The sequence below is a fragment of the Abramis brama genome (genome assembly GCF_963993115.1).
Source record: "Abramis brama genome assembly, chromosome: 15".
Classification (NCBI taxonomy): Eukaryota; Metazoa; Chordata; class Actinopteri; order Cypriniformes; family Leuciscidae; genus Abramis; species Abramis brama.
Genome location: NC_139977.1, coordinates 13,388,868 through 13,403,291, shown reverse-complemented (window position 1 = coordinate 13,403,291; position 14,424 = coordinate 13,388,868). Strand labels below are relative to the sequence as shown.

Below are 14,424 nucleotides of genomic sequence, written 5' to 3'. Positions count from 1 at the left end.
TAAAAATATGCAGTGCTGTGGCTCCCCAGAAACAAGATTAAAAAAAATCAACAAGTAGCTTATACGCTAATGCAATAACAACACAGTCATAAAACTGTAAATTAACTGGAAGCATGATCCTATATTGTTTAATGTTTAATAGCGTCATGTTTCATCACTGGATGTAACTAGGCGTCAATAATTCAGCCCGGACTGCTCCTGATACTATTTTGAGAGGTCGCTCGAGTGGGCGTGGCCTAAAAACTCAGCAAAAAATATGATTGGGTGACAGCAACGCGCGTGGGAGGATGCGCAGTATTCGTCGACTCCATCGGAGATTATCTTGTTTTTGTCGCCATATCTGTCAGACCGATAACGCTTTGATGGAAAATGAGTTCGACTTCATAGTTCAGTGTAAGACACAATGTAAAAGCCATTGCCCTGTCCATACTTGAGCGATTAGAACAGTTATGCACATAGGTAGTGCTGTCACTCACTGTCACTGAAACTACAGGCGACAACATGGATGAACACTAGATTCAACTAATGTTTCACGCTGAGCGACAAATGTGATGGGTGCCGATGCTAGCAAAAACAGCAAGGTTAGTCTTTTTATTATTTTCTTATTATGAATGGTGGAAAAAAGTTACTTTGCTGAAAGAAACCATGTGTTCAGGATGGCTGCTCACTGTGCATGTGTTAGGCTACTTTTATGTTTGATCTCCAGTTGTAAAAGTATAGCAGTGAGTACGTTTATTTTAAAAGCCAAATCTTAATAGGGCAATGTAAGTCACACATTATAGGCTACTGATAAGTATGTCATATAAATGTATATATGTATAGTTATTTTATATACAACTAAGGTCTTATGAAGCTGCAGAAGCTGTTTTTTATTGACAAGCAGGGCATTACAGTGATTTTAAAACATTTATTTACCTACTGTAATGACCAATAAATTGTGTCCGTGTATGAACTGTTTTCTGAATGCACAATAATTTCATGAGTCATTTCACATCTGTGTGGATTTGAACTGAAAGCAAAGCCAAAGGACAAGCTGTGGCATTGGAGTATGACTAACATCCTTTAATTTATATGAATATTAAAGTGATTCCTTTACTATAGGCACTTTTGAATTTATACACACACACACATTTAAATGCATGCCATAATTATCTGTTTCAAACTAACTATACACATTTGTTTTTCTTAAATTCATCATTACAACTAACTACACACGGTCACCGTCAATGATGCAGTAATGACACAATTGAACCTTTTTGGGGTAATACTGACTATTTGATTTTGCCATGGACTGCATTATAATTTTATTATTTAATGTTGTACCCATGAGCATGAGTTTAAAATCATTTTGTTGTGGTAATGATGACAAAGAATAAAACATCCCACGAGGAGGTGGAAATTTTACACAAGCGTATTTTATTCACAAACACACACACACAGACAAACTGGCTTATGGTTTATGGGGACTCTCCATAGATGTAAAGGTGCAATAAGTGATTGTCTACAGAAAACGTTTTTGTTATGCTGGTTGAAATTCTCCTCATATCCTGATAGCAATCACTATGTTAAGCGGTCTAAATGTATTTTTATAAATATATATAGTCTGTGGAAGGCGTAGGACCATAAAATGTACGTTCAATCATCGCATTCGGTCCGAATGAAATGATAGCATGTGTTCTCTATCAGTCAACGTGTGTTTGCATACCACTGCGCAGCCTGTTAACGCAGACATCATACATCATCAGCGCGTTCATGTACGCAATTTGCGATGGCGATTTGAAGTGAGTGGATTGAATGCTAAGTTAGCATTTCTCAGATCACCTATTGCACCTTTAATGATTTTTATACTGTACAAACTGTATATTCCTCCTACACTAGCCCTACCCCTAAACGTACCCATCACAGAAAACATTCAGCATTTTTTTTTTGTAAAAAAAAAACACAGTTTAGTATGTTTTTTAATCCATTTTGTTTTACAAGGGCACATGAAGTGTCCTCATAAACACTTCTGTCTTCATAAACCACATATGCCAGATCACACAAAACACACTAAAATCATTTTAACACTTGTAAATTGAAAATGTAAGAAATGTTTCCATTTTTATTCATCCATAATTGACGGGTGTTGGGACATGAAAAAAACAAAACAATTAATTTTAACCATGAAATATGTATTTTTTCCCTTAAATGATGTTGTTTATAACCCATTATTTTCTCCTAGTACGTTTTTTGTTATTATGTAAAATTAAAGATGGTGATCTATAATGACTGCTGGGATTGCAAAGTGTCCATACAGAAACACCAATGAGCATGTTGAAAAATAGGTCATTGCTGGAATATGAGTAACCATGTAATGATTATTTAATGACATTCATTCACAGCAGAACACAGGGTTGGAGGAGCAATCACAAATATCCAGATGGAGGGGATTTCTCTCTGCTGTGGGTATTTCTCTCCCAGCTGGGCTCTGCAAAATCAACCCATTACGAATCGGATCACATAGAATGATTTGTGACAAGGAGCCATCCATTCCTGAGCACCTGGTCTCCTCATTACCGGGTCCTGAGAAACTCTGCATGGAATGGAGTTTGCCGAGCTTTATCAACATGTTTCTGCCTGAATTCCCCCACCGCAATGTCCCAGGACATGAACATTTTCAGGTGAGAGATGCCAAGGGCAAAAGGTGAAAATAACCTCACTCATTAGTCATAACAGTTTCTTATTTATTTTATATGTTTTCACAGTATTTTATCTTATCGTCCAACCCCTAGGTCCTGGGTTACATAGCGAAAGGATCTTTTGGTCCCATTTTAAAGGTCAAGGATAAGTCGAAGCAAAAGACCTACGCAGTTAAGGTAAAAACTTTGTCTATAAGCCAATCAAACATTTGTACGCACCTACTCACTCATTGTTTCTACTATTTTACACTTTTAAAACTAATAAATATAACAGACAATTACACAAAAAATGTCAAACAAATCAAAACTATCTTATATTTGAGATTATTTTCAGTTGCCAACCTTTAGGTTTATTATAATGTAAAGACATTCATACAAAGGACATACATAGTAATGAAGGGGTAACATCGCTGGTTTTGAAGTAATTAAACTCACAGCTTTATTGTTAATAGGGAGAGACACTGAACAGACGCAGGTAATTCGCACAAGCATCATCGCTCTCTCTCTCCTCTCTCTCTTGATAATGAATTCAAATAAATGTTATAATTCATTAATTCAAATAAATTGTAACTTACGCACTACTTGATCTCTGTGTCTGATTCAAAGCGGGCAGAATGCTAGATGTAACGAGCCGTAACTTACGAAAATAACCATTAGTTTTACCTCTCAAATGACCATGGTATAAGCGGGATAATCCACGGGAAAAAAAGAATATCTTGAAAAAGGGGGGATGTCTTATAATCAAGGTCGTCTTATATTCGGAACAATAAATGCCCTTAAATGCCCTTCGCGTAAGGTGGTTATTTGCTTCCATGTCGTGCTTCCAAAATCTTTTATTGCACAGCTAGCCGTGGATTATCCCTTACTTAAAACTAAACATAAAGTTAAGGCCGTTATTTGAGGGGACAGTCATTTGTGGTGTCCGAAACCATAGTGGACGTTATTGAGTGCACTCATTTAATCCCACATTGTCCTGCAATAACGAGTGTACAACCGATGTACGCTCAACAGCTGTCCGAATTCGCTCATTCGTTTTCATTCACTCCTTCAAGTGAACAGTATTAGTGGACTAACGTTGGGAATAGTGAATGAGGGTTTAGGGGGCGATTTCGGATTCAGCTCTTTGTCTGGTCTCATCAAGAGCAACGACTAACTAACTTACTTTGATACTCACCTTGTGAAGACTTACCTGCTTCAACATAGCAATCTCCAAGTCATCTCAGTGTCTTCTACAAGTGAACTACAAGTGAAGTCTATCCCCATTACTACCTCCAAGATTCCCAGCTTCTCACCTCCTTCATTGGTTGTGTGCATCGTCTTGTCAGCCTGCAACAGATAACGCCTAATTCAGACGGGATTAGTTTAACATGGAGAGGTGGGGGAAAGTAATTATTACAAGAGCTTCTTTGTTATTCTAGTCCCGTTCAAATGTGCCATCTCAGTAATCATTATGGACAGTGTCAATAAAGATTATGGTGACTTTTACCTTCTGTAAAAAGGTCCGGAAAAATTACCTCAGGTAATACTAATCCTGTGCGAACCCGCTGTAAATATGTAAATACTCAGTAAAACAGTAAATATTCCGTCATTTCCTGTTTAGAAGTACTTTTCCGTGGTTTTTCCAAGTATGGAGGTGCTTGAAAAAGCATTCAGTTGCGTTATAGGCGGTGCGACGTCAAGTCTGTGGCAAAACTCAAGTGTTTTCCGCATACCATTCAGATCAAAATAAGGTCGAAAGCACTTGTCAGAGGCACGAAACTTCTTTTAGCTTTAGGTAAGTGCTTATTACCAACAGAACCCAATTAGAATTTAATAAATATAATTAATAAATCGTTCGATCAGACCTTACTGTTATATATATACTTACGGTTATTTAGATTATATGTGTTTGTGCATATTATATCAGGAAGGTGACGGCGGTGCGTAAATCGAGTTGCCCCTCCCACTTCTGCTAGTTTTACTGAGATTTCTTATCCTGGGCGAATTGGCCAATTATATTACAGACGTCCTGTGGTAAAATTACATTACTCCATCTACCCTTGTAAAACTAATCCAGTCCGAATAGGGCTTAAGAAACCCAAATTATCCTGTCAACCATTGCTTCAAACTGCCAAAGTCAATACACACCTGTTCTCCGTTGTTCCTGCTGGATTTCAATAAACTTTCCCGTTGTGTCCATATTCCATCTCTCTCATTTCTGTGTCTGAGTATCCCTGACACTTATGCTCACCAAGGCAGCATTTATTTGATTAAAAAAACAGTAATACTGTAACATATTAAAATTTTAAACTTTTTATTTATTTGAATATAAAAAATGTAATTCATGTGATGGCAAAGCTGTATTTTCAGCATCAATACTCCTGTCTTCAGTGTCACATGATCCTTCAGAAATCATTCTTATATGCTGCTTTGGTGCTTAATTAATTTTCTTAACGTTTTTATTGATGTTGAAAACAGTTTTTGCTGCTTAATATTTTTTTGCAGAAACCATAATACATTTTTCAGGGTTCTTTGATGAATAGGGAGTTCTAAAGAACAGCATTCATTTAAAATAGAAATACTGTCAGTGTCACTTTTGACCAAATTAATTCGTCCTTGTGGGATAAGAGTATACATTTATTTATATATATATATATAAAAAAAAAAAAAAAAACGTACTTACCCCACACTTGTGAACGGTAATGTATATGACCTGGGCCTCATCTTCATGAGAAAGAATAAACAGCCTGTCATAGTAACACAGTAATGGTCATTTGCCATTTGTGATTTATTTTGTCTAATGCAGGTTATTCCAAAATCTGAGATTTTGCGCTTGGGTGTTTTGGAGCAGTCAAAGGAGGAAGTAATAGTCCAGGTGAGCCCAAGTCCTCACTTTTCAACGATGTCCTCATTTTCATTAGGTTAAATGGTCTGTGTCATCTTTTACATGCACTGACTTCTAGCTTATGTCATAAGTACTATGGAGATTGAGGTGGTGTGTGTTTTAGTAGCAACAGAAAGGGAATGAATGCAAATTCACTGAAAGAGAGCTAGGATGAATATTAGCAGGTCTCTTTATCACTCTGGTACATGAAGAGGTCGAGTTCAAAACCCACGGAGGTTTGTGACTCACTGTGCCTGTGCTCTTGTTGTCAAACTGTTACCTTGCAGCGTCAGGTCCGCCACCCTTTTGTCCACGACCTGCAGGACTGCTGGCAGACCCAGCGACACATCTACATTAGTGAGTGAATCAGAACACACCCCTGCCCCAACTCTCCTCCTGCCTTTCCCACCACTAAATCAGTCTTCCCTCACGTAAAGTGCCATGTGGCCCTGTCCCCACCGAGACACGAAAATCTGCCTGGAGCTCTCACAAACTGCCATTCCACTTCAAATCTGTGAGCAGCTGTGAAGAGGACATGTAATCTGAAATGATACACTACTTTTCAAAGTTTGGGGTCGGTGAGATTTTTGAATGTTTTTGAAAGGGGGCTCTTCTCATAAAGACTGCATTTATTTGATCAAAAATAATATTTTTAATTTACTCCTGTGTCATATGATCCTTCATGAATTAATTCTAATATGCCGATTTTTGAGCTAAGAAACATTTCTTATTATTAATATCAGTGTTGGAAACTGTTTTACTTCATATTTTTGTGGAAACCATGATATATTTTATTTTCAGGATTCTTTGATGAATGGAAAAGATCAAAAGAACTGCAATCTTTTGTAACACTGTAAAATCTTAAATATCACTTTTGATCAGTTTAATGCCCCCTTGATAATTCATTTTTTTGTTGTTTTTTTTAAGAAAAACTGACTCCAATATTTTGAACATTTGTGAATGATCCGTGTTAAAATGTTTACAGGCATTTTATTGTAGAATCGATGCACCTAATAATTATTAATATTAAATTAACTAAAGAGTTTAAAAATGCTTCTTGTCAAACAGGGTTACCAAACACCCCCCACCCGACATAATTTGGCCAAACAGGTACTTCCGCCCCCAAACTCAATTGGTTGAGCAAATGTTGCTGTGTCTGGATGCTCAAAAACCAAACAGAACAATAGCCGCGTTTCCACTGTCGGGCCAGTGCGAGCCAGGGCTTTAAACGGGCCGTGCCGGGCTAATAGCCTCGGACTAATAGCACCGGGCCTGCGTTTCCACTGTTGGGCCAGAAGCTCCACAGCGCTTCACTAAAACACGCCCGTAACACGCCTCTCTGGAACAACGTCACACTAACCCATCATTTCACCAACAAATGGAAGTTTTATCAGAAAAAAACTAATCAGAAATCACTGGAAACAGCGTTGAAAACAAACATGATAAAAGCGTCCGTTTGCTGGCATTTTTTTGTTTACTTGAATATTTAAAACCCAAGCATCGATGTTTTACCACAGGTTTACAATAAAAAGTGATAGCCTACATTGATCATAATTAATTAATTTTTGTCAAAATTGCACATTAGTCACTCAGAAATAAATTACAGCGTTAGGTCTATTTCACAAAAGAAAGAGGACACACTTACTTCTTCAGTCGCGTCTGTTTCTGTTTATCTGGTAGTTACAGGACATATTTACATCACATTTAGAAAGAATGATAATTTCTACAAATATATGCCACCAAAAATACGACCTGAGGAGCTTTAGCACTCTCTCGACTCCCATACAGATATTTTCAGTCAGAGAAACAGAGGAAGTTGAAAAAAAAGTTGCTTTATTTTATGATAGTCCGGTATAAAGAGACGAGACGTAGGCTACCGACAGATAAAATAAAAACATGACTGTGATAGCCTTTATGATCTGTCTGATTTCTTCAAGCGTTCACTATTTTTTTTTACTATGCATATCTTCAAGCGTTTACTATTTTACTATGGTAATGGTTAGCGCGCATAGTCTTTTGCATCACAAACAGAAGGCATTCAAACATGAACGCGAGTTAAATCATTTTAAAAGTCTTCAATGCTGACAGAATCATCCGGCGCTGCCGTCTCCCGACTCAGGTGAACTCCGCCTCTGTTCGTAACCACTCCTCTAGCCCGAGCTGGCCCGCTTTGGCCCAAGGTATTCGACGGGCCAGAAATCCTGGCCGTTGGCCCCGAGTAAGCCCCGATCAAGCCCCGGAAGTGACAGTGGAAACGCGACTGGCCCTGGCACGCACTAGCACAGCCCGGCCCTGACCCGACAATGGAAACGCGGCTAATGTTTTGGAAGCGCCACTTTATTTCAACCTTTGGAATGGCTGAACTATAGTTGTCTCAACATACTATGCTGGAGGAGAATGTGTAAAATAAACCATGCACACTTTACAGTTCAATTACATTTCTTACTCTGATTCTGTCTGCCACACTGTCTACAAAGTATGAGACTGAGAACTACCCAAACTACACTTCATGTTGCTGATTTCATGAGGTTCCTGCTCCTGGAAACCCACTATCTCACTAGTCCACTAGTTCCAACATGCAACCTTCAAGTCATCCTGAGCACATTGTTGTGAGGTTAGCTGGTTCAGGTGTGTTTGATTGAGGTTGGTGCTAAACTCTGCTGGACAGTGGGTCTCCAGGAGCAGGATCCAAGACCTCTGCAACCATCTATAGACCCACAGACTGTTGTTTATTAGATCAGTTCGTTTAGACTGGCCAGAATGCTTGAATTCTAGAACGGGTTCTCAACTCTGGCCCTCGAGATCCACTTCCTGCAGAGTTTAGCTCCAGCCTGGATCAAACTCTCCTGCATGTAATGTTCTAGTAATTCTGAAGACCTTGATTAGCTTGTTCAGGTGTGTTTGATCAAGGGTGGAGTTAAAGGTGCGTTCACGCCATGTCGTAATTACGTGATTTCAACTTTTTATAGCGTTCATGTCCTCGAATAGCTTGTAAATACAGCTTGTAAGATGGGAATTGTTTGAGAGCTCCTACTTGGTCGCATAGAAACGCATAATTCAGAACAGCTCAGGATATAACGTCATGTGTTGTCATCTTGAGACCACCCAACTTGGGATCTTGGGTATCAAAATTATCCCAGATCTTTCCAGTGGTAAATACTAATTGAGATACTTTTTATCTAGGAAACTCATATTTACGATAAATCCCGGTAGCACGTGAAGGCAGCATTAGTAACACTCCTATTTTTTAGGACACCTCAATCCAAACCTCAAGTCCTTTTTCCCCAGTGTTTGATTTCCCAGTGATCCTGACTGGATTTGTGAAAGTGAATTTTCTTCTTCTACTTTGATGTTCAGTTCACCCCTTGAATGCTTTCTCCTGGCTAAAGCTACGATGAACGTGTCACTTCCTTACCACCACTTGATTACCACCTGATTCCTTCATTCACAGCTTGCACTGTTTTGACACTTTATTCAGTCTAGATCACTATTGGGATTTGTTTAAATCACTGGGATCTTAAAGCTTAAGATCCTATTTAATAACGCAGATGCTCGGTTTCACAGACAAGGCTTAAAGGCCAATTGAAGTGCAGCATTATTCAATGTGTTGATGTAATTTAAGACAGGGCGGGACATATCCAACAGCTTCGACCCTTTTTTAAAATAGCCAATAGCGTTTAGTTTAGACGGCTCGCTGAGCTCGCTAAAGCTGCAGTTTCCTCCTAATCTCTGGCCGTTTCTCCCCCATATTGCTTTAAAATATAGCATTCTGTGCAGAATTCAAATGGGTCTGATATGTTTGTGGTCTGTGCCGACTCGATCATATGATCCACTGTATCGTGTCTCTGGACTGTGGCGGTTCACGTGACACTAACGTGAAACCAGACTTCATTCGCTCCAGTGTTTACACTGTCTAAATCATTCCCTATCCCTTATATAGTGCACTATGTGCCATTCACCATGTAGAAAATTGTAAAAGTGTGAACAAATGACCGATTTTAGCGATTTTAACTAAAAGCAACTTGCATTGACATATCTTAAACTATGTCAGTGCCATTGTTTTATCTCAAGTAAACGCCAGTAATGTTTTTTTTCTAAGGCATGTTTATAAAAGCTACTTAAATGTCCTAATTGAACTAAGGCCATATCCTGGCTTAATCTAAGCCCTGTCTGTGAAACCAGGCCAGAATGTTCTGTACTTCGTCTAAACCATGATGTTTTACCAGTCAGTGGTCTGGGTGAGGGCATAACTGTTAGAAACAGATGGTCTTGACTGATGTATTATGAATCTGGTCATCTCCCAAAGTGACAGATGTTTACTCTGTGTTCACTTGCCCTTTCCATGTATCAGTTGGATGTTTGTGTTCATGTTTATCTCTATTTGGGATTTGCACATTCAGGCACTGTTGATGTGATTTGATTCTGTTTATTCCCTCTCTAGTGTGTGATTACTGCAGCACAGGAGACTTGTACACATACTGGGTGATGATTGGTCAGTTCAGAGAGGACGTGGTAAAAGTGTTTGCTGCTGAATTGGGTTCTGCTTTAGGTAAGCAATGACGCTCATCTTGGATGCTTAGTGTCATGAACCTTTAGAAATCATTATAATATGCTGATTTGGCGCTCAAGTAACAATTATTCATTTTCTCAATGTTGAAAGCAGTTGTGCTGGTTTTTGTAGAAATCGTTCTAAAGGCGATAAAGTTATAGTTCTAAAAATCATTCTAAATGTAAAAGAATAGCAGAGTCCACACCACAACTATAAAGATACTGAATTAAAAAGTAACGGATATCTGTTGAAAGTTGTATTTTTAAACAGTGAAGTATTGCTAATACAACTCATTGTGTTTTTCCCTAGACAGTTACATGTGGGAAACATGTTGACGTATTGTCTTCCCTTCAAGTTATTCCTTAAATTTTCTTTACTTGATCGTGAAAAGTTCTTTAAAAAGTCTTACATTTACCTTTTAAGGAAACACTTTAGGGTCCAAATCTCACTATTAACTAGTTGCTTGTTAGCATGCATTTTATTAAGATATTGGCTGTTTATTAGTACTTATAAATCACATTATTAATGCCTTATTCTGCATGACCATATTCTACATCCCTTAATCCTACCCAATACCTAAACTTAACAACTACCTTACTAACTATTAATGAGCAGTAATTGGGAGTTAATTGAGGCAAACATCATAGTTAATAGTTAGTTAATAGTGAGAATCGGACTCTAATCTAAAGTCTGACCAAATTTTATATTATATTATATTATATAGATTTTTACTGATCCTGTTAGTAAAATTTTGTGTCAAGCACATAAATACAGTTATTGTTCAAGTACAGTAGTTATGAATGCTCATCACAATAATCATGTTGTATCATCTCTGTTTATAGGGTTCCTTCATGACTGTGCAATCATCCACCGTGATGTGAAGGTAATACACTGTTTTATATAATGATGTAATGATAATAAATATGATCCCTAAAATATCAGAAGAATGTCTTAAAATCATTCACTGTTGTATTTTTAACAGATGGAAAATGTCCTTCTAACAGATCAGGGTAAGGCAGCCTGTGTTCTTTAGTCACTCCAGTAGAGGGCAGTATGTGTCCACTTTTTTCATGTAAACATGGAATCTTCCAGAACATCCAGGCTTCACGCTTTCCGAACAGGCCTAGAGTATTTACACAAATATGACATCGTGATAGCAATACAATATTAACAAATAATCCAATTCACAACATTTCTATTGTAATATTTCAGTTATTTCAATATTTGTTTGTTAAAATGCTGAAGAGAAATATGACATCAAAGCTTATAAAAATTCAAAGGTCATAAGACAAACATCTAATCATAAATATATAATATGATATTAATAATAATAATTAACAGTCTTCTACAACAATAATATTGAAACCTTATAACCTATAATCTTAAATGATCAATAATAAACGTCTGTCTTATTACAGGCCACCTACGACTGGCTGACTTCGGTTTGTCCCGGCGTCTTGAGCGTGGAGGGAGGGCATTCACTATTTGCGGAACAATTCAATACATGGGTAAATTAAATCAAGAAATGAAAACAAATAAAGAATTACTTTGAATTATATGTGGAATAATGTACATGAATGCCAAACGAGTCACTAAATGATATTTATGGCTGAGCAAATGAAAGGATGTTTATGTCTAGCTATGTGTGGAATGTATGCAAGATTCTCATGAAATCTGTCTCTTCAGCTCCTGAAGTCCTTAGCGGTGGTCCCTACAACCACACTGCCGATTGGTGGTCTCTCGGCATCCTCCTCTTCGCACTGGCCACTGGAAAGGTGAGGACAAATGCATATATATTTGCATATTGTGTTTTTTTTTTGTTTTTTTTTGTGGGGGAAATGACACGTTTGCGTGTGTGTGATGTGTCTTTTCTGCCAAGTCATTCTTAACTCCCCCTCCCTCCTCAGTTTCCAGTGTCCCCAGAACCGGATCACTGTTGCATGCTGAGGAGAGTACGCTGCTTCCCTTATGAGATGCCAAAAAACTTCTCTCCTCCTTTTGCTCTGCTGCTTACAGAGGTGAGACCTGGACACCTGATGGGGAGCTTTATTCGCCAAAATGATCTAAGTAGTATCAATTTTGTCTCTGAAATTCCCTAAATATTAAATATTTTTCAAAATCATTCAAAAAATCCCTTTAGAAAATTGATTGCTTAGATTAGTTTTTGATTTGACAGGTTGAACAGATGATTCTGAACAGTTTGAGACTTTGAGATCCCTTCTGAAATTATGGGGGAAACGTATGAGATTACTCTGTATAAAATTAAAATAATTGTTTTAAGATTATTGGAGCAAGTTTTACTATTTCAGTCTTTCTACTTCAAAATGTCATCTTTAATTCAATGTGTTACTTGCAGTTTCTTTTTCATAGCAATTTCTAAGTAAAAAAAAAAAATTCAAATTAAATCCTACATTTTATTTCAGTGTGCTAATAACTTTTTCTCAGGAGATACACTTGAGAAGCAGGAAAGTCTATTTGCTCTCTATTTAAGCTCAATAATTTCTCTTTTTTGTGATTCTTTACAAGTGAGGACCTTTAAAAAATTAAGGCAGAGCACTAATTCCTGGTGTTGAGATGTCACTTTTTAACAAATCACAAGTCACCTTTAAGTAATAACTGCATTACTTCAATCATTTAAACCCATTTTTTCTCTCCTCAGCTTCTTTGTAAGACTCCAATACGTCGCCTTCGGACACTGGAACGCTTCAAGCGCCAAACCTTTTTCCACGGCACGCCATTTGATTCCCACCTGCTCCAAAAGACCCCCATGGAGCTGATCTTGGAGCTGAAGAACCGGCCTGACCGGCCTGCCAAATCCCGTCGAGGCCTGACCCTGGAGCCCTTCGCAAACTTTGACTGCGACTTTCTCTTAACCTCACCCTGCACACCCACAGTCCCAGACCTTTCCCCAACTCTGGCCAACATGGAGCGGGTAGAAGCGCTCATGCAAATCCATGTACCTCAGGACGATGCTTCCCAAAGAGAAGTGTTTGTTTAACGTTTTTAAAAATCACACACTTTAGAGTGTGTTCACACTTGCCAGGTTTGGTTTGATTAAAATGAATTGCTCTGTTAGTGCGGTTCAATTGTATAAGTGTGAACGCTGCCATCCGAACCTTGGTGCGCACCAAAAAGCAGAATCAGACCCCTGAAAAGATGGGTCTCGATCCACTTCCAAACAAACTAAATATGAATGCAACATGGACCAAAGACATGTAAATGAACCAAAAACGGGACATGATGTCATAAACGGGACAAAATATGTCATAAAAGCCATTTATTGTTTTGTTTTGTATCTTTAGATTTGGTGTAAAATTAGTGTGAACGCTAAGCAAACCAGGACTAAATGTCTCATTTTCTTTTTTGGTTTTCTTATCAAAAGAACCAAGAGAACCGAACTACAAGTGTGAATACACCCTTAGCATGTGGGGGAAAGTTCAAACCTTAATTGTAGGTTATTCTTCCGTGAAGGAATATGGTTAAGTGCATTTCATTTTTATTGAGACACTCTAGCTCTTACGTTGAATTCCATACCTTTTGTTGAGACATTTAGTGAAATGTGGTTCATAGTTCCTCATATCCTTTGACGTTATTTGACTATTTTGTCCTTATTAATGAGCCAGCACTGCATTTTCTTTAAACAAACATACCATAAATTCAGTTCTTCTCGGTTTTATGTTTTGAAAGCTGTGCAAACCCTCAGGGATATACTTTAATGCTAAAAGGACCAAATCATCACTCATTTCGTAATTACTAAACCTAAGCCTCGTGAAAAAGCATTGTTAATAGAAAAATAGTAAAATCCCAAAAGTGGACATCTATACTTTTATATGAAAGAATATGCTTAGCACTGTTCATTGTATTTGCATAATGCACTTGGGACTGAATGGAAAAGGAACTGTGGTTATGTTGTTATACTGATTTTCCTATTGGCTTTATTGTTCCTATTGTTGTTTTAACCAATGCTTTGGGCCTGGTTGGATCAATGCCCATGTATGCATGAATAACCTTGTCTTCCTGGGATGACAGTTCTTGTTTTACGCCCAGAATGCCTGACACCAGTGATCCTTTATTAAATACTAAGCAAAGAAAAGGGGAAATAATGTAGTAAAATGTTTCTTTTTTTCATTCAATATTGTAATTGATGCTGTATGTGGTCATTTTTGAAGCTCCGCCCAGCAGGGACACAGCACTGCAGTTTCAGCTACTGCTATTATTGAGCTACAATAAGATATTCCTCAACACTTTTTTTTCATACTAGATAAAATAAGCCTTTTTAAAATATAACCAATCATTAATTGGTTTATCTAATACCTATAGTGGATATTGCATAT

At 37.8% G+C, this 14,424-nt stretch overlaps 1 protein-coding gene across 1 annotated transcript; it reads left to right on the top strand.

Moving 5' to 3' along the window:
- Window positions 1-319: 319 nt before the first annotated feature.
- On the top strand, window positions 320-14,229 carry rskrb (ribosomal protein S6 kinase related b). Its single transcript, XM_084136550.1, has 12 exons — window positions 320-581; window positions 2,382-2,660; window positions 2,772-2,855; window positions 5,464-5,532; window positions 5,829-5,898; window positions 9,983-10,090; window positions 10,933-10,973; window positions 11,073-11,100; window positions 11,509-11,598; window positions 11,777-11,865; window positions 11,998-12,108; window positions 12,750-14,229. Exons 1-12 carry the CDS (start codon window positions 552-554, stop codon window positions 13,086-13,088), a joined length of 1,338 nt encoding a protein of 445 aa, XP_083992676.1. The 5' UTR covers window positions 320-551; the 3' UTR covers window positions 13,089-14,229.
- The last annotated feature ends 195 nt before the right edge of the window (window positions 14,230-14,424 follow it).